This window comes from Somniosus microcephalus, chromosome 3 (genome assembly GCF_052327205.1).
Source record: "Somniosus microcephalus isolate GS21.2 chromosome 3, FLI_Smic_1.0, whole genome shotgun sequence".
NCBI lineage: Eukaryota > Metazoa > Chordata > Chondrichthyes > Squaliformes > Somniosidae > Somniosus > Somniosus microcephalus.
This window is the reverse complement of record NC_140989.1, coordinates 224,714,365-224,741,304: the sequence shown is the minus strand read 5'-3', so window position 1 is coordinate 224,741,304 and position 26,940 is coordinate 224,714,365. Positions and strand designations below refer to the sequence as shown.

At 47.9% G+C, this 26,940-nt stretch overlaps 1 protein-coding gene across 3 annotated transcripts in view; it reads right to left on the bottom strand.

Moving 5' to 3' along the window:
• Positions 1-1,819: 1,819 nt before the first annotated feature.
• gtpbp3 (GTP binding protein 3, mitochondrial) overlaps positions 1,820-26,940 on the bottom strand; it is a 46,452-nt gene continuing 21,331 nt past the window's right edge. For 2 of the 3 annotated variants that reach the window (XM_085982186.1, XM_085982185.1), the window contains exons 6-10: positions 25,506-25,615; positions 23,678-23,759; positions 21,100-21,281; positions 18,153-18,381; positions 6,786-8,920 (exon numbers count right to left, since the gene is read on the bottom strand). In XM_085982186.1, the coding sequence (XP_085838312.1) occupies positions 7,436-8,920; positions 18,153-18,381; positions 21,100-21,281; positions 23,678-23,759; positions 25,506-25,615 (2,088 nt within the window). In that variant the 3' untranslated portion in view covers positions 6,786-7,435. Of the gene's footprint in view, positions 4,831-6,785; positions 8,921-18,152; positions 18,382-21,099; positions 21,282-23,677; positions 23,760-25,505; positions 25,616-26,940 lie in introns of those variants that run through there. The other variant, XM_085982187.1, reaches the window with a different exon arrangement.

The following is a 26,940-nucleotide window of genomic DNA, read 5'->3' as shown; positions in this document are numbered from 1 at the left end:
TGGACAATGTTATAACAGCAAAATCCTTCAACTAATTCCTAAATGCAGTTTACTTTTTAAAGTTTCTAATATATTGTGTTTAGCTTTTCAAATCACCATGTTTTAATTTTCACATGGGCAATGATTTTTTTTTCTTTTTGGCTCTATTGTTGTGTAACAGGACAGTGAGGACAGGAAGGGTTTTACTACATGAGGGTTATATGTGGTGATGACTGAAGGAATGGGGTTTACTGAGAAACTGCATTCTGTTTTACAGTGACACAAATACTGCTGTATACATTATTATATCAATAGTAATGGCTCCTCAGGAGTGATTTGCAAGGCAGTAATCTGAACAAAGAGCTTGGATAATGTCATAAGCACAATTAATAACTGCTACCTAAATCCCCAAGGTGGATACGGATGAGGAATGCCATTTGGCCGTTGTGATGCATCCATCCAGAACAACCTGATACTCCCACCCTGTGTATTCAATATAAGATCACTCCTCAAACACCTCCTGTCCAGGCTGAAAAGCTCAAGGGCTAAAAATTGAGTAGCGCCCCAATTGAGGCGTTAACTTCGCCGGGGCGCTTAAAAATGAGCGCCCCTGTACCGGAAATTGAGTGGTTGCGCCCCAAGAGGGAAGCTGCAAGTGAATATCGTGCCCCGGTATTGCAGGCCTTCCTCCCCTTCTTAAAGGGCAGGGGCCTTGTGCAGCGCGACCTGGGGCCCAGCTGGGCCCCCAGGGATCGGAAGTGCAGGCAAAAGAGCCCGGCACCCAAGAGAAGTGCCGGGCTCTTGGAGCACAGCCGGCACTCCGCCGGGGGGGGGGGGTGTTCAGGAGGACGGGGACGGGAGCGCAGGCAGGTGCTGGCAGGCAGCCAGCAACAAAAATGGCTGCCCCGCACCTCGCCTTTAAATTGCGCCTCCCCGGCCGCAGGTACGCCCCCCTGACCCTGTCGGACATAGCGTCTGGTGGTAAATCAGGGGGCGCTCCCGAAGATCGTGAGCGGGGCGCTGCGCACACCAATGACGTAATCGCCAGCGGCGCAGTGCCACAGGGCGCGACTGCTTAGCGCCACCACCAACCTCCTGCTGAATTTTGCGGGAGGCGTGGGCATTGCCACGCCCGGGCGCTAGTTGGTTTACGCCCCACTTAGCGCCCTCTTAAGGTGCTAACTGGTGGCGCTACCAACTGAATTTTTCCCCCCAAGTCTCTCTCGTCTTTCCTCATAAGTCAGTAGTCCCCTGACTCTGGGGCCCACCTTGTGGCTCTTGTCTGCATTGCCTTCCATGCTTGGATGTCTCCCTTGTTACTCAAGCAGCAGGTCACAGTACTCGAGGTGCAGTCTGACCAGAGCACTGTAGCTTGATCACAAGCTCATCTGACTTGCATTTTATTGGCTATGCTGATTGTTCCTCTGCATTGGTTGGACATGCTGAGCATTGAGTTTACTAAGACGCAAGGTTTCTTTCAACATCATCCTTAGCTATTTCAATACCATTCATGAAGTGAGCATGTTGCCTATGTTTTCTTCCTATATGCATTATTTTAACATCTGTTTGCATGAGATTATAACCTTAAAGTCACTCCAGGATATCTATTATTACACTGCACTTTTTCTTCTTCCTCTATTTTTGCCAGTAGTGGCTCTCATATGGACTGTAATTGCCATTGCAGTGTGTGTCATTAATGGATGAAGATGTTAACACAAAAGGATTAACAAATGCTCCCCACAGAAGACTTGTGCAGCTTGTTGATAACAGCTGTTTACTGCTACCATTTGTGTATCTTGAAGCTGTTACAAAAAATAAATGTCGAAAAGTGGTAGAAAAGAACATTGTGATACCCAGTTTTATTTCAGATAACGTAAGGCACAGGAGAAAAGACTAACATTTTAAGACTGTTATTGGTAAATACAAATGCAACAGCCCAGGGATAGAATTACACCACAAAAAACAGTCGACTGATTTTTCTGAGGTTACAAAAATAGGAAACAAAAAATGTAATTTAAGTTTGTTTCTTTCCACTTGGAAAACCTACTATAAGTGAGATTATATGACTGGCTACATATGGTAAGTAGTCCCACACATGAATCAACCATAATTATGTCATGGCTGTAACTTGTCATTTATTGGGCCGGATTTTGTGGTCAGCGGTGAATGAACGTCGCCAGCCGTTCATTACATTTGCACTTGCCCGATAGACATTTTATGGGCTTTTGCACTGGAAGTTCCAGTCAGCCAACTATCGAAAAAGCACAGCGCCCTCTACAGGCATCTGGGACCCGTGCGAACAGGGCAAGCAACTGCATATCTCTAACGAATCAGGTTGAAGAATCGTTAATGAGCAGCGCAGACCATGAATCAGGATGTGTCAGTTAAAATATTGAATTCAATGTCAAATCAGGTATAGAAAGCAAACTAAAGAATAGGGAAAGAAAGATTGGATTAAGAGAGAAAAAAGAAAAAGTTTTTTAAAAAATGGTGAGATAATCAAGGGGCCAAAGGGAGTGAGGAACTTAAAACAATCTCTATCACTAGAGAAAAAGTACTAGGCAAACTAATGGGACTAAAGGCCGACAAGTTCCCTGGACCTGATGGCCTGCATCCTAATAGTGGCTGCAGAGATAGTGGATGCGTTGGTTGTAGTCTACCAAAATTCCCTAGATTCTGGAGAGGTCCCAGCGGATTGGAAAACTGCAATTGTAACACCACTATTCAAAAAAGGAGGGAGACAGAAAGCAGGAAGCTATAGGCCAGTTAGCCTAACATCTGTCAGTCATGGGGAAAATGCTGGAATCCATTATTAAGGAGGTAATAGCAGGACAATTAGAAAATCATAAGACAATCAAGCAGAGTCAACATGGTTTTATGAAAGGGAAATCATGTTTGACAAATTTGCTAGAGTTCTTTGAGGATGTAACAAACAGGGTGGATAAAGGGGAACCAGTGGATGTGGTGTATTTGGATTTCCAGAAGGCATTCGATAAGGAGCCATATAAAAGGTTACTGCACAAGATAAGAGTGCACGGGGTTGGGGGTAATATATTGACATGGATAGGGGGGGATTGGCTAACTATCAGAAAACAGAGTCGGGATAAATGGGTCATTTTCTGGTTGGCAATCAGTAACTAGTGGGGTGCCACAAGGATCAGTGCTGGGGCCTCAGCTATTTACAATCTATATTAATGACTTGGATGAAGGGACCGAGTGTACTGTAGCCAAATTTGCTGATGATACAAAGATAGGTGGGAAAGCAAGTTGTGAGGAGGACACAGAGCCTGCAAAGGGATCTAGATAGGTTAAGTGAGTGGGCAAAAATCTGGCAGATGGGAGTATAATGTGGGAAAATGTGAGGTTATCCACTTTGGAAGAAAGAATGAAAAAGCAAATTATTTAAATGGAGTGAGACTACAAAATGCTGCAGTACAGAGGGATCTGGGAGTCCTCGTACATGAAACACAAAAAGTTAGCATGCAGGTACAGCAAGTAATTAGGAAGGCTAATGGAATGTTGGCCTTTATTGCAAGGGGGATGGAGTATAAAAATAGGGAAGTTTTGATGCAGCTTTACAGGGTGCTGGTGAGACCACACCTGGAGTACTGCGTACAGTTTTGTTCTCCATATTTAAGGAAGGATATTAGTTGCATTGGAGGCAGTGCAGAGAAGGTTCACTAGGTTGATTCCTGGGATGAAGGGGTTGACGTATGATGAAAGGTTGAGCAGGTTGGGCCTATCCTCATTGGAGTTTAGAAGAATGAGAGGTGATCTTATTGAAACATAAGATTCTGGGGGGGATTGACAGGGTGGATGCTGAGAGGATGTTTCCCCTAGTGGGGGTATCTAGAACTAGGGGGCATAGTTTCAGAATAAGGGGTCACCCATTTAAAACGGAGATGAGGAGGAATTTCTCCTCTCACAGGGTCGTGACTCTTTGGAATTCTCTACCCGAGAGCTGTGGCAGCGGAGTCATTGAATATATTCAAGGCGGAGATTGTCAGACATTTGAACTACAGGGGAGTCGAGGGTTATGGGGAGAGAGTGGGAAAGTGGTGTTGAGGACAAGATTGGATCAGCCATGATCTTATTGAATGGCAGAGAAGGCTCGAGGGGCCGATTGGCCTACTCCTGCTCCTGGTTCTTATGTAATGTATGTTTATATTTGTAATTGTCACTTTTCTAAAAAGCTACTTGCTGTTTTATCCACACGTGGTATTTCTCAAACTACATAACAGCGTGTCCCAACTGGCCTTTCTGGTTATTTAGTCCGTCAAGAATGGGGCTTGCAGGTTACCTGTAACTAAGGGCTGTCTGACTCCCACTCTTGACCAGACAGCTATGACAGGTGCAAGCATGGCCTGGAGAAGCGTGCCCATTAATGTCCCTTCCATGTGAGCAAGCATCATATCTCTTCTTGACTCCTTCCAACCAAGGTCTTGAACTATACATGTTTGGAAATTATGAGGTTAATTAAGACTGTATCATCCCAGTCCATTACATATTACATTGGAGCAACACCACCATATATTACTAGTCTGATGATCGATAAAAATCAGCGTGTCTATTAATGCACCTTAAAAAGGCTGTGTATGTAAAACATAAAATTACTACCATTAAGTGCTTTATTAGAATTTCTACTACAGTTTAGCCCTATTGAGGAACAATGTTAGCCACGTAGGTTACCAGGATGTGCAATATAAGCTCGGTTGTTTCAAAGTGAGACCAGCGTGTCATTTCCTAGTCCAACTTGTCTCTGGTTTCTCCCTTTGGTTCAGTACATTTCATGGTTACGATGATCTTTCCGGTGGATTTGCGCTGCAACACGTGTAGAAAAGCTTCATTTACCTAGAAAATTACAAATCTGATAAAGTACCACCAAGTGCACTTATCCTATTTTGCTTGTAATGAGAGATACCAATGCAAATGTGATCCAGCTTCTACTGTTCTGTGACAGCTACATATTTCTTTCTTGTTGAATTACCGGGTTATAATGTTAATTATTTATTGCACCTTAGCGTTTTTGACCAGTCACATATTCATCTCAGTGATACTCCCTGCCCACCTTAGCAAGCTGTGCTTCCTCTAAAGTGGATCGCTTTTCTCACTTGTTTTGGGTTCCGGGTTTCTCTTTTCCTGCATTTGTTGATATAGGTCTATCACTCCAAGCTTGGTGCAAAAGGTATTAGGGTCAGTACTGATCTTCTAACTTTAATCACCGTGAACTTCTCTGCGCTACAGATATCTAGCATCTCGTCTTTGTACTCTGGCCAGAGAGCTTGTGGCCCAGCATGCTATAATTGCATCTGTAGTGGAATGGAGAACACTGAACTGGCAAAACTATCAAATAACAGTCAAGTGGTTTAATCAGTGCAAGCTCTGATCAGCAAAGTTCAATACAAACTCTGAAAGCAATCATACATATTCCTGGGTGCACTGCAGTAATTAACCTGTTTATTTTAACAACCCAGGTTAAACATGGCTTCACCTCAGCAGCAAACAGCTTTCCTCAAGGCAGTCCCTTTACACCCATCAGGAAACAAGTTCATAATAAATATTATCCTCATTATTTTATAATGCACTGCACGTCACTGTGTATAATGTTCCTGTTGTTATAGAACCACATAACCTCTTGCTATACCGTAAGCAATAGCAAGGAAGTTCTGCTCATTAAAGAAAAAAGTTCCTAGAATCTACTCGTGCTACTGTTACAAAACCATTTTTTGCCAGCCTTGCTGGAGGTGATTTAAGGGAGCTGGAGAACACCCTCACATCTTCTGGACATGTCACTGACCAGGAGTCACTGGGTTGTGATCCTTTGAAGAAATTGCTAGGATTACGGCTGGAACCAAATCCCTCAGCCACGCATCTGGGTTTCCCAGTGAAGATTCCCCTGTGATTTCATCACGAGATTAACTGATCTACTTTTGTGCATGGACAGAAGTTGCAGATCCAGATTTCTGTGGTCAATAATCTATTCACTGGATCCTGGATCCTCCTTGAACATTTTGTTCAATGGGTCAGCAATTGATTCTTGTTGAAATGCCAGCTAGATATTTTTTGTTGTTGCTTAGGACAGTATTGACAACTTGGTTTCATTCTGTTTTGAGCTGTATATTTTTTCTTGTAACACTCTGTACCTCTTTTTCTTTTTCCTCCACTTCCCCCGCTCGTCTCCTGGAGCCATTTACTGGGATACAGGTCCACAGGAGCTGCTCGTCCTCTGGTTCCTCGTCCAATTATTCATGTGAGTCCCTTGAAGACGAGTGCTGCAGGCTATCTGACCAAGCCCACTGTATCCTCATCCCGCATCCACAGGCAGACTTATAAATTGGCCCCTGTATTTCTCTTTTTCTCTCTCTCGTTTCCTCACATGGTAGCTGTTAATGTTGCTGCCATCATCATCCACACATCATCTAGAGCCATCTTTTGTTTTTTAACTTGTCCCATTACCTTTTGCCTTACACCATCATCCATTTTGTCATTCAATCTCTCCTGCCTTCCATCCCATCACAGACCTTCCCTTTGTTCTTTCCTCCCCTCCTCCCTGCCCCTGCTTAAAAATCTCTCCTTCCCTAACCTTTTCCAGTTCTGACGAAGGGTTCAACCCGAAACGTCAACTCTCCGTTTCTCCTCTCTTCGATGCTGCCTGACCTGCTGAGTGTTTCCAGCATTTTCTGTTGTTGTTTCAGATTTCCAGCATCTGCAGTATTTTGCTATTGTTCCAGCACAGATACGCTGTATAACAATCAAGAGCGGAAATCCTGGACGATTGTTTTTTCTCTCCCCCCCACCCCCCCTCTCTAGCTCCGGGCAGCCAATTATATAGAGCACTGCCAACTTTCTTCTCTTTGATATAATTTAACTCGGCACAGAACGGGATCAAATCTGGGACCTTCCTACTCTGTATGATTCAGAGACTGTCAAGATTACTCATATCTTCTGTGTGACAGAGAAAGAGCCAATTTTCCACTTTGCTATTTTTAGATTAACTCTACTTGCATTATCAAGCTCTCCGATTGCATTTAATCACATTTAAGGGTATAACAAACATTTCTTGTATAACTTTGCTACACACTGCTTTACCTGGCAAATAAATAGTTTTAAAAAAGAATGAATAGAATTGAGAATAAATGCCAGCTGACCAGGCTGTTTGGTTATTGAGCTCCAATAAAACTAACTGCTAACCAGTAAAGTTGCTCAAGTTATTGAATAAATTAATAGTTTCAGGTAACTTGGAGTAACAGGTTCCCTACTGGCTTTAGTTCAATGTCACTTGGCTTGATGAGTCAATACTATCATATTTGAAATGAATCAGTATGAGGTGCAGGGACTGTGTCTCTGCTCTAATCCAGCCCCATCTCAGTCTGCCCTAAAATGCTGGAACGCTCCCCATTTTAAGTCTCTATGACACTGGAAGAGTTAAAAACAACCGTTGTTTTCCTGAAAGCTTTTATTTCCCAATGCAGAAATCCCTGAATATAACTTCCAGGATTTCTTCGGCTCCAACTTTCCCAGTGATCTTTCCCAGTTGTCTCAACGCCATTCTCAGCTGCTCCGCGGCCAGGACAAGGTCCAGCTGTCGCTGCCGGTGATACTGCGTTAGAGCGTGGGTGCAGTTCTGGAGGTGCAGCCGGTGACGAGCCTGTGTTAAACTCGGACTGCCAGCCAGCGGGTTCCCACACATCTTTTCAACTTGTTCACCAAGGAGATGGAGGAAGTCGTCAAAACCGCTGCCAGTTTTGCACGACAGCAGGCACACCCGAGGCAGCCCATGTTCTTTTGGAACCAAGTGCAGCTTATCCAAGTCCTCCTGCTGAACAAGATCCGTCTTATTACAAACCACAATCCAGTCTGCCACTCTCGGGCTGGCTTTAGCCCGATGCTCGTCAGATTTGTGCACAATCACTTCGCTCAGATAATCTTGGAGGAAACGGACCATACCAGTCAAGTCCGATGGGAGTTCCGTAGTATCCACGACCACGACCACAACGTCCGCCTGCTGAAGCCTCTCCTTCGCGCGCCTCACCCCCTCTTGCTCCACCATGTCAGCAGTCTCTCGGAGTCCTGCCGTGTCACTCAGAAGAACGGGGTACCCTCCGATGTTCAGGGCCGTCTCCACAACATCCCGCGTTGTTCCTGCTATCGGCGACACTATGGCGGCGGGCTTCTGACAAATCGCATTCAAGAGGCTGCTTTTGCCAGCATTCGTCGCCCCAACAATCGTGACGTGGACTCCACCCCTCAGCCTTTCACCTCGGCGACTGTCACATAGGTGGCTGTCGATTTCACCCTGCAACGCATGCACGTCACCATCAACCTTACCAAGTAACCCCTCCTCAATGTTGTCATCTTCACTGAAATCGATGTAAGCTTCTACATGGGCCAGACACCGAGTTAGCCTCTCACTCCAGCGACGGTACAGGTGTCCCAGGTCGCCAGCCATCTGCCGTAGGGCCTGCCTTCTCTGGGCTTCTGTCTCAGCATGAATGAGGTCTCCCAGACCCTCTACCTCCGTCAGGTCCAGCTTCCCATTCTGAAAAGCGCGTTTCGTGAACTCCCCTGCCTCAGCTGGGCGTAGCCCAGGTAAGTAGCCCAGGGCTTGGAGAACTCCACCGACCACCGCTGATCCACCATGGACATGAAACTCGCAGCAATCCTCTCCGGTGAAACTGCGCGGGCCTGGGAACCACAGCACGAGCGCCACGTCCAGGCGTTCCCCAGACCTGGGGTCCAGCAGCGGCCGGAGGATAGCGGCCCTGGCTGGGGGCAGAGGGCTCCGGCCAGTCAGGCAGCTCAGCGCGTCGCTGCTGGCAGGACCACTCACTCGGATGACGGCAACCCCACACCTGCCGTGACCCGAGCTCAGCGCAAAAATGGTGCCTCTCTCTCGGGAGTCTGAGCACTGCGTCCTCACAAAGCTGGCTCGAAAATGACACTGTTTGAGGAAAATGAAAAGTCCATTACTTCATTTAAGTACTTAAACAGAAGAGATACGCTGTACGTAATAGAGGTGCAAACACTGCAAGAAATGAATGAGCACTTTCCAGATTGGACACTTACCAGATCAACATCAAATATCATCCAGCATTCAGTCGAAAAACAAGTTGTAGCCCCATTATGAATTCCCCCGACCCCGCCACTGTTCCTTTAGGGCCCACAACTAATTCATATGATACTTTATTCGAGAAAGCAGGAAATGAATTTGCTCCCAGGCCTTTGAATAATGTTAGTCTAGTCATGGGAACAACTGATTTTCTCGCCCTCTGCATGGTAAAGTTCCTTACTTCTACTTAGCACCTTCGCCTTCCACCTCCTCCTCAGCTCAGGGACGCCCCCTTGTGTTTAATCTACTTACTTGCATTCTATCACTGTGGCACAGCATATTGGTGTGCCGAACCACTGTATCACTAGAATATCTTGGCAGAAACACGTACTAAGAAAAACATGTCAGAGTGTCCATGTTCAGGGAAATTAAACTGTGCATGTTAAGTTTCAGAGATAAACATTCAAAACATTTTACAGGGTAGAAAAATAAATCAGTGACCAAGTCAGCCCAGGTTGCTCTCGTATATTTCTACACAACCAATCACATTGTAGCGATGGAAGAATTGGTATAAGCTGGGAGGCAGGATGCGTCCCCACCCGCTTACATTAGCAGTGGTGCAAAGGAAGACAATTACTTGTAAGGCGAGGTGGAAATTGAAACATTTGAAAGAAGGATGCAATGCGAAGGGCAGCTGCAAACATAGCCAAGCTGCAACTGAATTAATCCTCTCCCACTGACACTAAAAAAAAAACAGGGTAACTTAATAATTGAAGTACCTTCAAATAGATAAACTGCAAAAGAGCAGATAGTGGCTGGGGATGTCTGTTATATCTTTCTGCACATCGCTGACTGTGGCCTGCAGCTTCAACCTACTAGCTGATGACTCATTTCCCATCTGGTGCAGGCTGTCCTCTCTGAATCCTCCTTGTTTTTTTTTCCAGCTGCCTCACTATGTTCCCCTTCCCTACCTAGAAATGTGCAATCTGACATCAGAAATGTGAAGTAGCCAAGATTTTAACATATAATAAACTAGTAGCTGGAGTGCCCAGCGGTGCCGAGGGTTTTTTGAGGGCATGTTGTTATGAAAAAAGTAGAAATCATTTTTATATATATAGATGAGTTTGTCTGTCTGTGTGGGAAGGAGAGAGGGGGGAAGGAGAGAGCGAGCGAGAGGGGGAAGGAGAGAGAGCGAGAGGGGGAAGGAGAGAGAGCGAGAGGGGGAAGGAGAGAGAGCGAGAGGGGGAAGGAGAGAGAGCGAGAGGGGGAAGGAGAGAGAGCGAGAGGGGGAAGGAGAGAGGGAGGGAAGGAGAGAGAGAGAGAGAGAGGGAAGGAGACAGAGAGAGAGAGAGAGAAGGAGACAGAGAGAGGGGGAAGGAGACAGAGAGGGGGAAGGAGACAGAGAGAGAGAGAGAGAGAAGGAGAGAGAGAGAGGAGAGAAGGAGACAGAGAGAGGGAAGGAGACAGAGAGAGGGAAGGAGACAGAGAGGGAAGGAGAGAGGAGGGCGAAGGAGAGAGAGAGGGAGGGAAGGAGAAGAGGGAGGGAAGGAGAGAGAGAGGGAAGGAGAGAGAGAGAGAGAGAGAGGGAAGGAGAGAGTGAGGGAAGGAGATAGAGAAGAGAGGAAGACACCCCGGGGAAGGGGCTGGACTCAGAGCCCGGCGGGTGAAGAAGGGCGGCTGCCATTTTGTGAGGTCGGCGGAAGTTTGAATTGCGGCGGCCGAAGGAAGGAAGAAGGCGAGCTCTCCCTCGCTCTCCCACCCCCTTCACTCTTTCTGTCCCTCCCCCTCTCTCTCCCTGCCCCTCTCTCTCCCTGCCCCTCTCTCCCCCTCCCTCCCCGCTCTCTCTCTCTCTCCCCGTCCCTCCCCGCTCTCTCTCCCCCTCCCTCCCCGCTCTCTCTTTCCCACTCCCTCCCCGCTCTCTCTCTCTCCCTCCCTCCCCGCTCTCTCTCCCTCCATCCCCGCTCTCTCCCCCCTCCCTCCCCGCTCTCTCTCTCTCCCCCTCCCCTCCCTGCCCCTCTCTCCCCCTCCCTCCCCGCTCTCTCTCTCCCCCTCCCTCCCCGCTCTCTCTCCCCCTCCCTCCCCCTCCCTCCTCGCTCTCTCTCCCTCCCCCTCCCTCCCCGCTCTCTCTCCCTCCCTCCCCGCTCTCTCCCCCTCCATCCCCGCTCTCTCCCCCCTCCATCCCCGCTCTCTCCCCCTCCCTCCCCGCTCTCTCTCTCTCCCCCTCCCTCCCTGCCCCTCTCTCCCCCTCCCTCCCTGCCCCTCTCTCCCCCTCCCTCCCCGCTCTCTCTCTCCCCCTCCCTCCCCGCTCTCTCTCTCCCCCTCCCTCCCTGCCCCTCTCCCCCTCCCTCCCCGCTCTCTCTCCCCCTCCCTCCCCGCTCTCTCTCCCCCTCCCTCCCCGCTCTCTCTCCCTCCCCCTCCCTCCCCGCTCTCTCTCCCTCCCCCTCCCTCCCCGCTCTCTCTCTCCCCCTCCCTCCCCGCTCTCTCTCTCTCCCCCTCCCTCCCTGCTCTCTCCCCCCCTCCCCTCCCTGCTCTCTCCCCCCCCTCCCTCCCTGCTCTCTCCCCCTCCCTCCCCGCTCTCTCTCCCCCTCCCTCCCCGCTCTCTCCCTCCCTCCCCGCTCTCTCTCCCCCTCCCTCCCCGCTCTCTCTCTCCCCCCTCCCTCCCTGCTCTCTCCCCCTCCCTCCCCGCTCTCTCTCTCCCCCTCCCTCCCCGCTCTCTCTCTCCCCCTCCCTCCCCGCTCTCTCTCTCCCCCTCCCTCCCCGCTCTCTCTCCCCCTCCCTCCCCGCTCTCTCTCCCCCTCCCTCCTCGCTCTCTCCCTCCCCCTCCCTCCCCGCTCTCTCCCCCTCCATCCCCGCTCTCTCCCCCTCCCTCCCCGCTCTCTCTCTCTCCCCCTCCCTCCCCGCTCTCTCTCTCCCCCTCCCTCCCCGCTCTCTCTCCCCCTCCCTCCCCGCTCTCTCTCTCCCCCTCTCTCCCTGCCCCTCTCTCCCCCTCCCTCCCCGCTCTCTCTCTCCCCCTCCCTCCCTGCCCCTCTCTCCCCCTCCCTCCCCGCTCTCTCTCTCCCCCTCCCTCCCCGCTCTCTCTCTCCCCCTCCCTCCCCGCTCTCTCCCCCTCCCTCCCCGCTCTCTCTCCCCCTCCCCTCCCCGCTCTCTCTCTCCCCCTCCCTCCCCGCTCTCTCTCCCCCTCCCTCCCCGCTCTCTCCCCCTCCCTCCCCGCTCTCTCTCCCTCCCCCTCCTCCCCGCTCTCTCTCTCCCCCTCCCTCCCTGCTCTCTCTCTCCCCCTCCCTCCCTGCCCCTCTCTCCCCCTCCCTCCCCGCTCTCTCTCTCCCCCTCCCTCCCCCGCTCTCTCTCTCCCCCTCCCTCCCCGCTCTCTCTCCCCCTCCCTCCCCGCTCTCTCTCCCCCTCCCTCCCGCTCTCTCTCCCTCCCCGCTCTCTCTCTCCCCCTCCCTCCCTGCTCTCTCCCCCTCCCTCCCCGCTCTCTCTCTCCCTCCCCGCTCTCTCTCTCTCTCCCCCTCCCTCCCCGCTCTCTCTCCCTCCCCCTCCCTCCCCGCTCTCTCTCCCTCCATCCCCGCTCTCGCCCCCTCCCTCCCCGCTCTCTCTCCCTCTTGTGCCACATGCTACGTCAACACCTAAATAATAAAACCATCTCAGCAATTAATATAAACGAATAAGCCTAATCAAAGGCAGTTTGAAATCGGGGTTCTATGAATCTACTTTTCTGTTGATGTAATTTTTCATTCGGATTCTCTTTGAATTGACTTAATGTTTCCCCCATTCACCTGCTGATTCTCCCTCACTCCCAGTAGGGATGCACTAGGCTTCCATTCAGCATCTCTCCGATAACCTAGCAGAGATCTGAACTTGACACGTTCTAAATCACAGGAGCAAACCTGCGTTCTATTGCTCGTCCATCAACAGAAGATTATTTTAAAAAGATTTAGGCCTAGAAATTGAGTGGGCTTTGCGCCCATTTTGCGGCGCTAGAGGTCATTGCGCTGGACTTACAGCCGGTTCAGAAATTCCCTGGGGCCCTACCATCGGCGGTAGACCGGTTGCGCTGCGCCAGCACCGATGACGTCATCGGTGTGCGCAGCGTCCCGGTTGCCGTGGTGACGGGCCCCAGCGCCGAAATTGAGTTGCGGCCGCCTCGCCCGTGGCAGCCACAACTAAGACTCTGGCAACCGAGTCTTACAGGAGTTTGCGCCGGCGCATTAAGGTCGCGCGGCAGCCGGCCGCTTTCCCGCCGGCCGCCTGCCCGCACCTCCCTCCCCGGACTCCTCCACCCCCCCCCCCCCCGCGGAACAGATGCTTCTGGGCTGCGAGCCCGGCACTTCCCCGAGGTGCCGGGCTCATTTTTGTGAAGATTTTACCGGCCAGCGGGCGGGTGCAGGCAGCTCCCCCTTAACTGAAGGAGGAGGCCTGCACTTCCCGAGCCTGCCGCACCGCATCGGGCGCCGCAGCGCCGGAATAGCGCCGCAATGCAGCAGGTAGCGCCCATTTTCAGGCGCAAACACCCTTCAGTAGCGCCGGCAGCCGTTTGGGCGCGGCGCTACTGAATTTTTGGCGCGCGCAGGGGGACTTAGCGCCGGCGCTAACTTTCCGGCGCTAAAGCCCTGGCGCGGCGCCAACTGAATTTCTAGGCCTTAATCTCAAACAGTTAAAGGCCACTTCCTTTCTTCCCTCCTCTCCTGAAGGCACTGAATCATGCCAGTGAGGGTACAGCTCCACTGACACAGTCAGCCTCTCTCGGATCTCAACTAACTGACCATTGTTCATGTGCGAGCCGAGACTGTGAGTGTTGGCAGGATATTGAACCATGGGGAGCATCACAACTGAACCCAATCCTGTCCCTATTTGACATCCACACACATATGCATGTCAAGCAGGGCTGATTTTTTCTTAATCTGGGGCACAAGGCCAAATATAGCATTGCCCACCATCAATTCACCTGACCAACTAGCTCAACAACAATAACAACAACTTGTATTTATATAGTGCCTTTAATGTAGTAAAACATCCCAAGGCGCTTCACATGAGTATTAAAAGACAAAAAATTTGACACCGAGCCACATAAGGAACAATTAGGACAAGTGACCAAAAGCTTGGTCAAAGAGATAGGTTTTAAGGAGCGTCTTAAAGAAGGAAAAAGAGAGGTAGCGAGGCGGAGAGGTTTTGGCAGGGAATTCCAGAGCTTAGGGCCTAGGCAACAGAAGACACGGCCACCAATGGTTGAGTGATTATAATCAGGGATGCTCAAAGAGCAGAATTAGAGGAGCGCAGATATCTCGGGGGGTTGTGGGGCTGAATGAGATTACAGAGATAGGGAGGGATCTGAAAACAAGGATGAAAACTCGGCACAGATCAGGGATTAAACCAGAGACCCTCCTGGTCTGTATAGTCCAATATCACACCATGCACTGAGCCACTACATGAACCCACCCCAAGACCATTTTATAGAATGTGAGACAAGAACAAAAAATGTTGGAAATTCAGATCGATCAGCATCTATTAGGAGAAAAGGTTAACTTTTGGGTATAACCCTTTGTCAGACTGAAAGATTAAAAAAAAGCTCCATAGAAAGGTTGGGAAAAAAGGGACACAGGGTTGAAAGACTTGACAACTGCTTAATACAAAACTGACAGATATTGTAAAATATCATCTCACTGAAACAATGGAAAGACATTAAAAAAAAAGAATGTGGTTTTTCTGGTAGATATTTTCTCGGGTTTATTATCACTAACCATTCCTGTAAGCGTCCCCTATGATCTGGAGTGTACCTGTTTTTACCAAATGAAATGAAAGTGAGACTTAGCAATGGCAAAATAGAACCCTGAATGGACATGTGTTGCATCTGTTGTCATTGCCACTGGAACGGCAACTGAAAGTTGAGGTGGTGGAAGAGTGCAAAGACTCCATTTCTTTCTATTAGGATATTAGCTCTGATGATGTGGAATCTGTATGGGTAGAATTGAGAAATACTAAGGGGAAGAAAACGTTAGTGGGAGTGGTATATAGACCTCCAAACAGTAAGGCGGAGGTTGGGGATGACGTTAAAAGGGAAATTAAAGAAGCGTGCAATAAGGGCACAGCAGTCACCATGGGTGACTTTAATCTACATATAGATTGGGCTAACTAAATTAGTAACAATACTGTGGAGGAGGAATTCCTGGAGTGTTTACGGGATGGTTTCCTGGACCAATATGTCGAGGAACCAACCAGAGATCAGGCCATCTTAGACTGGGTATTATGTAACGAGAAAGGATTAATTAGCAATCTTGTTGTACGAGGCCCCTTGGGTCGGAGCGATCATAATATGATCGAATTCTTCATTAAGATGGAGAATGAAGTAGTTGACTCAGAGACTAGGGTCCTCAATTTAAATAAAGGAAACTACAATGGTCTGAGGAGCGAGTTGGGTAGGATTGATTGGGGAATGTCACTCAAAGGGTTGACGGTGGATAGGCAATGGCAAACATTCAAAGACCGAATGGATGAACTACAGAATTTGTTCATCCCAGTTTGGCATAAAAATAAAACAAAAAAGGTGACTCAACCGTGGCTAACAAGGGAAATTAGGGATAGCATAAGATCCAAGGAGAGGACATATAAATTGGCCAGAAAAAGCAATAATCCTGAGGATTGGGAGCAGTTTAGGATTCAACAAAGGAGGACAAAAGGATTAATTAAGAAACGGAAAATAGAATATGAGAGTAAGCTTGCAGGGAACATAAAAACTGACTGTAAAAGCTTTTATAGATATGTGAAGAGAAAAAGATTGGTGAAGTCAAGCGTAGGTCCCTTGCAGTCAGAATCAGGGGAATTTATAATGGGGAACAAAGAAATGGCAGACCAACTAAATTCATACTTTGGATCTGTCTTCACAAAGGAGGACACAAATAACCTCCCAGAGATACCGGGGAACATAGGGTCTGATGAAAGGGTGGAACTGAAAGAAATCAGTATTTGTAGGGAAATGGTTAGGAAAATTGATGGGACTGAAGGCCGATAAATCCCCAGGGCCTGATAATCTACATCCCAGGGTACTTAAGGAAGTGGCCCTAGAAATAGTAGATGCACTGCTGGTCGGCTCGAAGGGCCGAATGTCCTACTCCTGCTCCTATTTTCTATGTTTCTCCCAGTTTCTCCGTTTTGTTGGTTCTGCTCTGACGACTTCACTTTCCACACCATGCCTTCCGAAATCTCCTTTTTCCTCGACCAAGGTTCCCCCTCAATAGTGGTCGTCAGGATCCCTCATTAAACATTGAAACATAGAAACTAGGAGCAGGAGTAGGCCATTTGGCCCCTCGAGCCTGTTCCGCTATTTAATGAGATCATGGCTGATCATCCAAATTCAGTACCCTGTCCCTGCTTTCTCCCCATATCCCTTGATCCCTTTAGCCTTAAGAAATATATCTAACTCCTTCTTGAATATATTAATGATGAATTGGCCTCAACTGCCTTCTGTGGTAGAGAATTCCACAGGTTCACCACTCTCTGGGTGAAGAAATTCCTCCTCATCTCAGTCCTAAATGGCTTACCCCTTATCCTTAAGACTGTGACCTCTGGTTCTGGACTCCCCCGCCATCGGGAACATCCTTCCTGCATCTAGTCTGTCTAGTCCTGTTAGAATTTTATACGTTTCAATAAGATCCCCTCTCATTCTTCTAAACTCCAGTGAATATAAGCCTAATCGACCCAATCTCTCTTCATACGTCATTCCTGTCATCCCAGGTATCAGTCTGGTGAATCTTCGCTGCACTCCCTCCATGGCAAGAACATCCTTCCTCAGATAAGGCGACCAAAACTGCACACAATACTCAAGGTGTGGTCTCACCAAGGCCCTGTACAACTGTAGCAAGACATCCTTGCTCCTGTACTCGAACCCTCTCGCTACGAAGGCCAACATACCATTTGCCTTCTTAACCGCCTGTTGCACCTGCATGCTTACCTTCAGTGACTGGTGCACAAGGACACCCAGGTCTCGTTGCACTTCCCCTTTTCCCAATCTATTGCCGTTCAGATAATAATCTGTCTTCCTGTTTTATCCACATTATACTGCATCTGCCCAATCACTCAACCTGTCCAAATCATACTGGAGTTTCTCTGCATCCTCCTCACAGCACACACGCCCACCCAGCTTTGTGTCGTCTGCAAACTTGGAGGTATTACATCCAGTTCCCTCGTCTAGATCATTAATATATATAGTGAATAGCTGGGATCCTAGGACCGATCCCTGCGGTACCCCAAATGTCACTGCCTACCACTCGGAAAAATACCCGTTTATTCCAACTCTTTGCTTCCTGTCTGCCAACCAGTTCTCTATCCAAGTCAGTACCTTACCCCCAATCCCATGTGCTTTAACTTTGCACACCAATCTCTTATGCGGGACCTTATCGAAAGCCTTCTGAAAGTCCAAATACACCACATCCACTGGTTTTTCACTTATCTATTCTACCAGTTACATCCTCAAAAATTCCAGTTACATGTTCCCCCTTTCCTGTGTTTCTGCTCTCATCCTTCCCACCCTCACAATGATGACAGGACCCCCTTGTCCCCGCCAGCCTCCGTATTCACCGGATAATTTGTGCCACCTACATCATGATCCCACCACGAAGCATATCAGTCCCCTTCTCTCCTCTCTTCACTTTCCAGAGGGGCAGTTTGCTCTGTGACACTGGTCAGGTCAAGGATTTATTTTCTCCTCCAATTTCTCTCATTTTGGTGCTTTTTTCTTTATTTGGGCCTTTCAATCATCTTACATTTTTGAACATTCTTTTGTTCTTTTAATATCTTTCCAGTGCCTCAACAAGATAATCTTTTTCTATATCAGCCAGCAGTTAAGGAGTTTGCAGGTCACTGAACCCATTAACTTCTCTGTGACTGGAGTATGTTATTTCTTACACGCTGCCCCCCTTTTTATTTCCAGCCCTCCTACAAGTTGCTGATCTTTCAGTCCTGACAAAGGACCAAAACGTTAACCTGACTTTTCTCTTTAAAGGCACTGACGGACCTGCTGTACACCCCCAGTATTTTCTATTTTTGATTCAGATTTCTAGAATTTAAATTTTTTTTTTACAAAATATGAGATCCTGACGTGAAACAGCTGAAACAATTTACTCTCAGCATTTACCTGCTGCAGTTTATAGACTGCTCCAATGTGAGGTTTGGTTCTCCCCTCCTGGCAGTATTGGATCGCAGACATGATGGACCTAGAGAAAACTGGGAAATCCAGATGTTGGTATCTTCCCCAGTAAACGCCCATGGCCGCCACGTTCTTCAGAAGCAGCAGGTTGGCTGGCACAGTCTGTATATTTCTGCCAGCAAACCCGACCACCACAATTCTGCCTTCCCAGGTTAGGCTGAGACAAATGAGACACAAACCACGAGTCAAAAGCAAGTTCAACAAAGCAAAGCCATGAAAAAAAGACTTACATTTATAGGACGCCTTGCATGACCTCAGGACGTCCCAAAGCGCTTTACAGAAAATGAAGTATTTTTGAAGTGTAGTCACTGTTATACAGGAAACTCTCGTTTAAACGGCACCTAAATATCCGGAATTCTCTAATAACCGGCAAAATTCTCACTCCGAAAACTACAGTATACAGTCGTTTATAAGTTTTGTTTTACTGTTAAGTAATTAAAGAGTTATGGATTACCCTCAACTGGCAGTACTGTACTTAATCAAGCATCTTCCACCATCCATTTAACACAGCATTCTGTAGGTGAGTACCCAATTACTGTATACTGCACATTTCTTAATTTTTTTATTTTTGTTTGTTAAAAATAGCCTCGGTAGATATACCTCTCCGTCATCCGGAATTTTTAATCAACCAGCACCATCCCAGTCCCATTGGTGCCGGATACGAAAGAGTTTCCTGTAATGTAGGAAACGCGGCAGCCAATTTGCGCACAGCAAGCTCCCACAAACAGCAATCTGATCATGACCAGGTAATGTGTTTTAGTGATGAGGGATAAATATTGGCCAGGACACCGGGAGATCTCCCCTGCTCTTCTTCGAAATATTGCCATAGGATCTTCTACATTCACTTGAGAGGGCAGACGGGGCCTCGGTTTAATGTCTCATCGGAAGGACGCCACCTCCGACCATTCAGCACTGCATCGTAGTGTCAGCCTAGATTTCGGCAAGGATGAGTTCATAATGAACACGCTTTGGCATATTTTATAGATCAAGGATCAAATTCATCGCATCCAATTCCCACAAACTTGAAGGAGAAGGGAAGGCAAGGAATACATACCGAACCAAGTACTCCCTCATCCGTATTATTAACAAAAAAGATACTTTCCATGGAGATGGTTTGATTGCTGTGTTTTGCCTGCTGTGCTGACCCACCATTTCTGATCTCAGCCTAAGCCGCTCCAGTAACATACTGTATATTATACACAGGGCTCCCGGAGTGGCTCCATTTGTTTCAATGGGAGCTGGAATTTCAGACTCGGAGGCTGAACAGCCGAGCTGGGAAAATCTGTTGCGAACTTGAGTATGTAGCAGTCCCCAACCAATACTAGCCGTGCGCAATGAGAGATATATTGACATGCAATGCACTGAAGTACCCCCATCATCTGGAAGGCCTTAGCACGTGGTAATGTCTTGTCTTCCAGCGGATGTGATTATTTATTTTTTTAAATTGCAAATCAAGGCAAGGGATGTTAGCACTGGGAATGGAATTTTTTCCTATTTCATCGAACTGCATAGAATTTACAGCACAGAAACAGGCCATTCGGCCCTACTGGTCCACGCCGGTGTTTATGCTCCACACCAGCCTCCTCTCGCCCTACTTCATCTAACCCTATCAGCATACCCTTCTATTCCTTTCCCCCTCGTGTACTTGTCTAGCTTCCCCTTAAATGTATCTATACTATTCACCTCAACTACTCCTTGTGGTAGCGAGTTCCACATTCTCACCACTCTGAGTAACTGACACCCAGTGTCAAGGTCAGGGCTTCTGAGAGCAATTGCTAACCTAACGCCAATTTGTACCAAATTAAGAGGCAATTTTTGTGTTATGTGCCCACAGCCACCAGCAGCTGGTAATGGAAACATAGGTCCCAAATCTGAACGGGCAGAGTACCCACCCAAACCTCCTCCCCCATGTTTTTTAAAATTTTAATATCTTTTTGCATCATTTTATATACACCCCAATCTTTTTGCATCCTTTCATATATCCCATTGGCACGCACACATCCCCAGTCTCAAGGGACAAGCAGTCAAGCTCCAGCCTTTAACAGGTTGCTAGGAGGTGCGCAGGATTGCCCCAGGATGACTGGGCCAACAAATTCTGCTCCCCCTCCTGATGTAACCTCCTTTACGCACTTATCTTCTGATGGAAGGCTGAAGTGAGGAGCACAATCAGAAGCTCAGATCCACAACATATCGCAGGCTGCTTTCTATTTAACATTCTTTGAGGGTATGTACACCTCTATAAGGGCACAGATCCACCTCCCACCATATTCTTATCTTGCCAGTAATCCCTCACCCCGAACTATGCATCTCCTGAATCCAAGAGGACAATGTACCTGATCCCAGGTTACAATCTATACCGCTCTATCATTTAGCTGACTGCCGAGCTGAGGGCAGGCTACAGCAACCCAGTGGAGTCTCCTCATCATCCTCTCTCGCTCTCTCTTAGGCAGTCCCTCGGAACCGAGGATGATTTGCTTCCACGCTAAAAATGAGTTCTCAGGTGACTGATGAGTCCAATGCGGGACCTACAGTCTCTGTCACAGGTGGGGCAGACGGTGGTTGAAGGAGCGGCGGGTGGGGTGCTTGGGTTGACGTGCGCTCCTTCCGCTGTTTGGGCTTGGCTTCCGCTTGCTCCCGGCGAAGAGACTCGAGGTGTTCCACAACATATCATCATCCAGTTACCCTGTGACCCACTCCCACCCTTGATGAGGAAGCAGGATTGCTCCCCATAGCAACGTTAGCTGAGATGGAGCACTCAGTAGACTGGGGATTTGAGCCCATGTCTCACAACTACCGGCCGCCACACTTTGATGGTTTAATAGTCCGATGGTTTAATAGTCAGTGCCATCGCACCACTCAATAGCGATGAAAATACCTGCTGAAAGCTTCTTTGAATATATCTCCTCCAACGGCATCAAACACCACGTTCAGCCCTTTGCTTGCAGTCAGTTTTCTCACCTCCTCCTTCACACTCTTGGTGGTATAATTGATGCCCGCTACAGCGCCTCGCTGCACTGCCAGTTCACACTTCTCATCAGTCCCTGCAGCTGCAATGACCTACAGGGAGAAAGCATTAATGGGCACAAGGTTCAAGCTGGGACATGCTCAGAGACAGATCGCTAAATCTGGTATAGTACTCGCTTTTGAAAATACTGTTAACATTGTGGAATATCTGTCTGAACTGTAACGAACAGGAATTAGAACAAAGCTGAAATGTGCACCCACCACCCTATTTTGGAGAAGAAAGCGCAACATTATGGGCCCGATTTCTCGATGACTAAACTGTGTTTAGTTCAGAATACACAGAAGTGAATTCTGTTGGGAGTTAACTATTTGAAGAAAAGAAATGCAACTGCTCTCAGAAGCCACAAGAGTGGTTGCTGTATGAACTGGAAATGTCAGACTAAAGTGAATGCTCTTCTGAAACTGGGGTTAAGGCACATTGTTGGGTCAGAATAGCGAGACCGTCATTCTGCAACTGACCTGGGAGTGCTTGACACTGGTTGACAGTTATTCAAAGAGTGGTGAGAATGTGGAACTCGCTACCACATGGAGTGGTTGAGACGAATAGCATAGATGCATTTCAGGGAAATATCTAGATAAGTGAACGAGGGAGAAAGGAATAGAAGGTTATGCTGCTAGGGTGAGATGAAGTAAGGTGGGAGGAGGCTGGTGTGGAGCATAAACACAGCCTGTTTCTGTGCTGTAAAATCTACAGAGCACCTTATCACATCTCTCAGAAATATCTCAAATGGCTTTACATATAATTGATTACTTTGAATAGATTGCTTAGAATGGGCCTATACTCTACGGAGTTTAGAAGAATGAGGTGATCTCCTTGAAACAGAAGATTCTGAGGGGGATTGACAGGGTAGATGCTGAGAGGTTGTTTCCCCTGGCTGGAGAGTCTAGAACTAGGGGGCATAGTCTCAGGATAAGGGGTCGGCCATTGAAGACTGAGATGAGGAGGAATTTCTTCACTCAGAGGGTTGTGATTCTGTGGAACTGCCCGAAAGGGCTGTGGATGCTGAGTCGTTCAGTATATTCAAGGCTGAGATAGATAAATTTTTGGACTCTAGGGGAATCAAGGGATATGGGGATTGGACGGGGAAGTGGAGTTGAGGTTGAAGATCAGCCACAATCTCATTGAATGGCGGAGCAGGCTCGAAAGGCCGTATGGCCTACTCCTACTCCTATTTCTTATGTTCTTATGAAACAGGCAAATGTGGCTGACATGTTGTACACAGAAAGTTTTCACCAAAAAGTAGTGAGAAGAATGACCAGTGGAGTTTGCTGATGGGAGAATGCTGGCCAGGACTTCAGGATAACTCCCTGCTCCCCTTTGAATGATGCCACGGGATTTAGAACATCCTCCCAAACTACCAGAACAGGCAGATTTCAGCCAAGCACAACAACTCCAGCAATGCCAAACTCCCCTCAGTACTGCACATGGAATGCTCACCCTAGACTGTATGGGCAAATCCTGAGGTGGGGCCTGAATCTATAGCCTTCTGACTTTAGAGGCAAGAGTACGACCAACTGAGCCAAACCGAAACATGAAAGTAAATCCTTGATCAAGCTGTTACCAACTGACTTTTTTGTGAGGGGGAACACTTTTTTTTTAGGTAATTTTCTACACTTTTCCCCACACACACCATTGATGGGTGAGACACTGCCACACCTCCACCAACCTTGCTGTGACACAAGCCTCGAGGAGGTGTTGTGCTCCAGCAAGCCAAGAACGACTGTCTGCCTTTCTCTCCCACCTGGTGGAGAAGTGCCTGCCCTCCTCAACGCAATACACCTTAGATCAAGAATTCAGGGGAGGAGATCACCATTATGATCAGCCCCTGTCCAACAATACAACCCCTCAGCCATTGGTTTTAGACCAGGCAGAAGGTAGCAGCCTTAAATTAATGTTGAACTTCGGGCACTTTTACCCTTTAAGCTCATGCCAGCTAGGAAGTAGGCCGAGACTGCCAAAGCTCATTTGTCTTACGACCAATACAGTAAGAGCAATGGGCAGTCTGACCCCCATTAAGAAGTGCTTAGACATGGTGCTCCAGGCATTCAGAGTGTGGCTCATTTGTCTTACGACCAATACAGTAGAAACAATGGGCAGCTAAGTCATGGTGCTCCAGGCATTCAGAGTGTGGGTCAGGCTTGCTGGATCATCTGGTCTTTTTTCCTGCCCATCATTTTCCTACGTTCGTATTCATCCGCGTTGGATTCAAACCAACAGATGCAAAAAGGCTGTGCCACCCTGCCCTGCCACCCAGTCCCTACATTGCTTTACATTTAGCAACTTGCATCTCTGGACACTGGGACAATATTCCTACTAGTCTAACCTTTTCTGTGATAATAATGCCACACAAGAAGATGCCCAAATGTAAAGCAGACCATTCATAGATAAACAGGGTGTAATGCATTACAAACAAAACCCAGCGTCAGACCTTGGCGTTCAGAACGTGAGATGCAACATCCACAGCTGCAAGTCCTGCTGCACCAGCTGCTGCCGTCACCAGAACTGTCTCCCTATAAAATATCGGCAGAAACAAGGGGACACAAACTTAAAATTAGAGCCAGGCTGTTCGGGAGTGAAATCAGGAAGCACTTTTTCTACAAAACAACAACAATTTGCATTTATATAGTGTCTTTAACGTCGTAAAATGTCCCAAGGCGCTTCACAGGAGCAATTATCAAACAAAATTTGACAGCGAGCCACATAAGGAGATATTAGGATTGGTGACCAACACCTTGGTCAGAGGTGGAACATCTTAACAAAGGGTTAAAAGGGAAATCTCCTCTCCCAAAAGGCTGGTGCTGAGATGCAGTGCCCAGTGTGGAACTATGTCATACGGACCAGGAAGCTCCCAGGTAGGATCCTTGGTCTGTGTTTAGTTAGTGACTGAGGTACATGAAGGACAATTGCCCTGTGCCCCCCAACGCCCCCCTCACCCCACCCACCGAGTTTGCTTCTGATCGCCACCCAGTGACACCTGCTGGGAACTGCATGTGTATGGAAGTTGTGGCGGGATGAGATTGGGCTCCTTCCCCCTTCCACCCGGTGAACAGTTTGTCTCACCACTCACTGTCTGGCCTCACTCATGAAAAATAGCCACTTGGGTGAGGTACTGGAGAGGGAACTGCACCCAGTGTTGCAGGAAGGAAAGAGAAGAAAAGAAAACTTCATCATTCAAGAATGGCCATTTGGGGAGGTACTGGACCCCAGCACCGTCTCCAGGAGAGGGAGAACACTGAAAAAATACACTTGAAATAGTAAAACCAAACGTGGCAGTGAAATATCCTGCAATTCCAGACTGGGACGGTTATTGTTTTTTTCTAAATTCACGTACACAACTCTTTGAAAGTGGCAGGGCAAGTTGAGAAGGCTGTTAAAATAGGCTTTATAAATGGAGGCATAGAGTACAAAAGCAAAGAAGTTATGCTAAACCTTTATAAAACACCTGTTAGACCTCAGTTGGAGTATTGTGGCCAATTCTGGGCACCACACTTTATGAAGGGTGTCAAGGCCTTGGAGAGGATGCAGAGGAGATTTACCAGAATGGTACCAGGGATGAGGGACTTCTGTTACGTGGAGAGACTTCGAGAAACTGGGATTGTTCTCCTTACAAGAGGGAAGGTTAAGAGGAGATTTAATAGAGGTGTTCAAAATAATGATGGGTTTTGATAGAGTAAATAAGGAAAAACTGTTTCCACTGGCAGGAGGGTCAGTAACCAGAGGACACAGATTTAAGGTATTTGGCAAAAGAACCAGGGGGGAGATGAGGGATTTTTTTTTACCCAGTGAGTTATGATGGTCTGGAATGCAATGCCTGAAAGGGCGGTGGAAGCAGATTCAAAAGGGAATTTGATAAATGCTTGAGAAGGAAATATCTGCAGGGCTATGGGGAAAGAGCAGGGGGAGTGGGACTAATTACAAAGCTCTTTCAAAGAGCCGGCACAGGCACGATTGGCCGATTATCCTCCTTCTGTGCTGTAGTTTCATTCACATATATAAGATACAAAGAATAAAACTGCTAAATGTTGGAAACTGAAATAAAATCAAGTAGTGCTGGGCCTGCACGTGTAAAAGAGAAAAGATGAGCTGTTTTGGGTGCAGAGTTTTCCTCACAACCTGCAGTGACGAAAGGTCCACAGCTGAGACACAAGCCCGCCTGTTCTCTTTCCAGGTGCTGATGGACCTACTGCGCAGTCCCACCAGTCCCTGTTGACAATCACACAAAAGTTGAGCTACAATCGAATACAGTGGCCTCTCACCCTGGCTGTGTCTTCGCTCGGTGCTGCAGTGCCAGAATCGCCGTGCCGTACGATACCGGTAATGCAGCGGCCACCTCGTAGGAAATCTCCTCTCCGATGGGCCACAGCATCTGTAGGGATTTCAGGCAAGTCAGGTTCGCACATAAGCCAAGCCTGCATGTATGTCACCTAACCGCCTCCTGCTGGGTGCAACACCGTACCCACTAGGGCATTTTCCCAATTTTTTCCCCCTCCCCTCCTGTACACGGTCAGTCTTTCTGGTGTATGGTTCCATTTGCCCAAGTGGTTATTCTTCATTCATCATCCTGGACGTCAAAGGCCGACCGGCTATTCAGCTGTAAAAGCATCCACTTTATAACAAGAGGTTACTGGATTGCAGTCAGGAGCAGGAACCCCAACTGCTTTTTCCGGCACTCAAGTCGAGAGGGATGTTGAGGCCAATTGAAATGCCACCACTGCTGCCCAGACTCAGCAACACTGAGTCGGACCTTTAACTACCAGATCATCGGTGGGAGTTTGAGTTTGGCGGGGGGGGGGGGGGCAGAAACTGCATCAGTCATTTTTAACAGAGTGAATATTGACACCACTGTGTCATCCAATGAGTTGGATGCGGGGCAGGACTTGTGAGTCTCCCGAGTACAGCAGGATTACTTCGCCACCAAAATGCAGTGAGTGCAGGATATTTACAGAATACGAATTATGTGGGTAATATCAAGCCCAGTCACTTACAGCAGTGCGGTCTCCAGGGGCGATTCTGCCCAAGACTTGCAGTGTCACTATATGCAGTCCATTTTTAATGCTCTCAAATCAAATTTTTTCTTTAAGTTTTTATTAACAAGCAAATGCTCTATTAACAGCTCCAACATATTCTGTTAACCTCTGTATGGTGAGTTAACAATGTAAATCGTGCTGTGAGAAGGGCAGGTGATTTCACCTCTGGAAGCTCGTCACCTTGGCCTTTCTCACATCCCGTGGGTTCAGACCAGAACCGCTAGCATCCTAGGGCACCAGTCAGTTCATAAAACAGCTTTGAAAGCTTTCTCTCGGAGATACGCTTCTGTTCACCATTATGGGAAAGCGTGCTCAGCAGTTGGGAATGAGGGGAAGGAATGCAGTGCCATTCGACCATGAACCACAATACTTAAAGCATAGAATCAACTGCAGGATGGACGCCAGACGCAGGTAAGCCGATTTTTAGAACCTGATTTTTTTTTCACCTGAAAGCAAAAGTGTAGCTATGGGGCCATATTACTACAATGGAAACAGTAGGATATGGTCATTAGTCTACCTTACCTGGAGAATTCCTTTCAATTTTTGGTACTCATGACCTGAAGTTATTACGTTTTCTAAATGGGATACAGGAAAGCCAAGCTGGCAGAGTGCGAGTACAGAACTATAGGTTTAAATGAACAAGCCTCAAGCCAGACTTAAGATC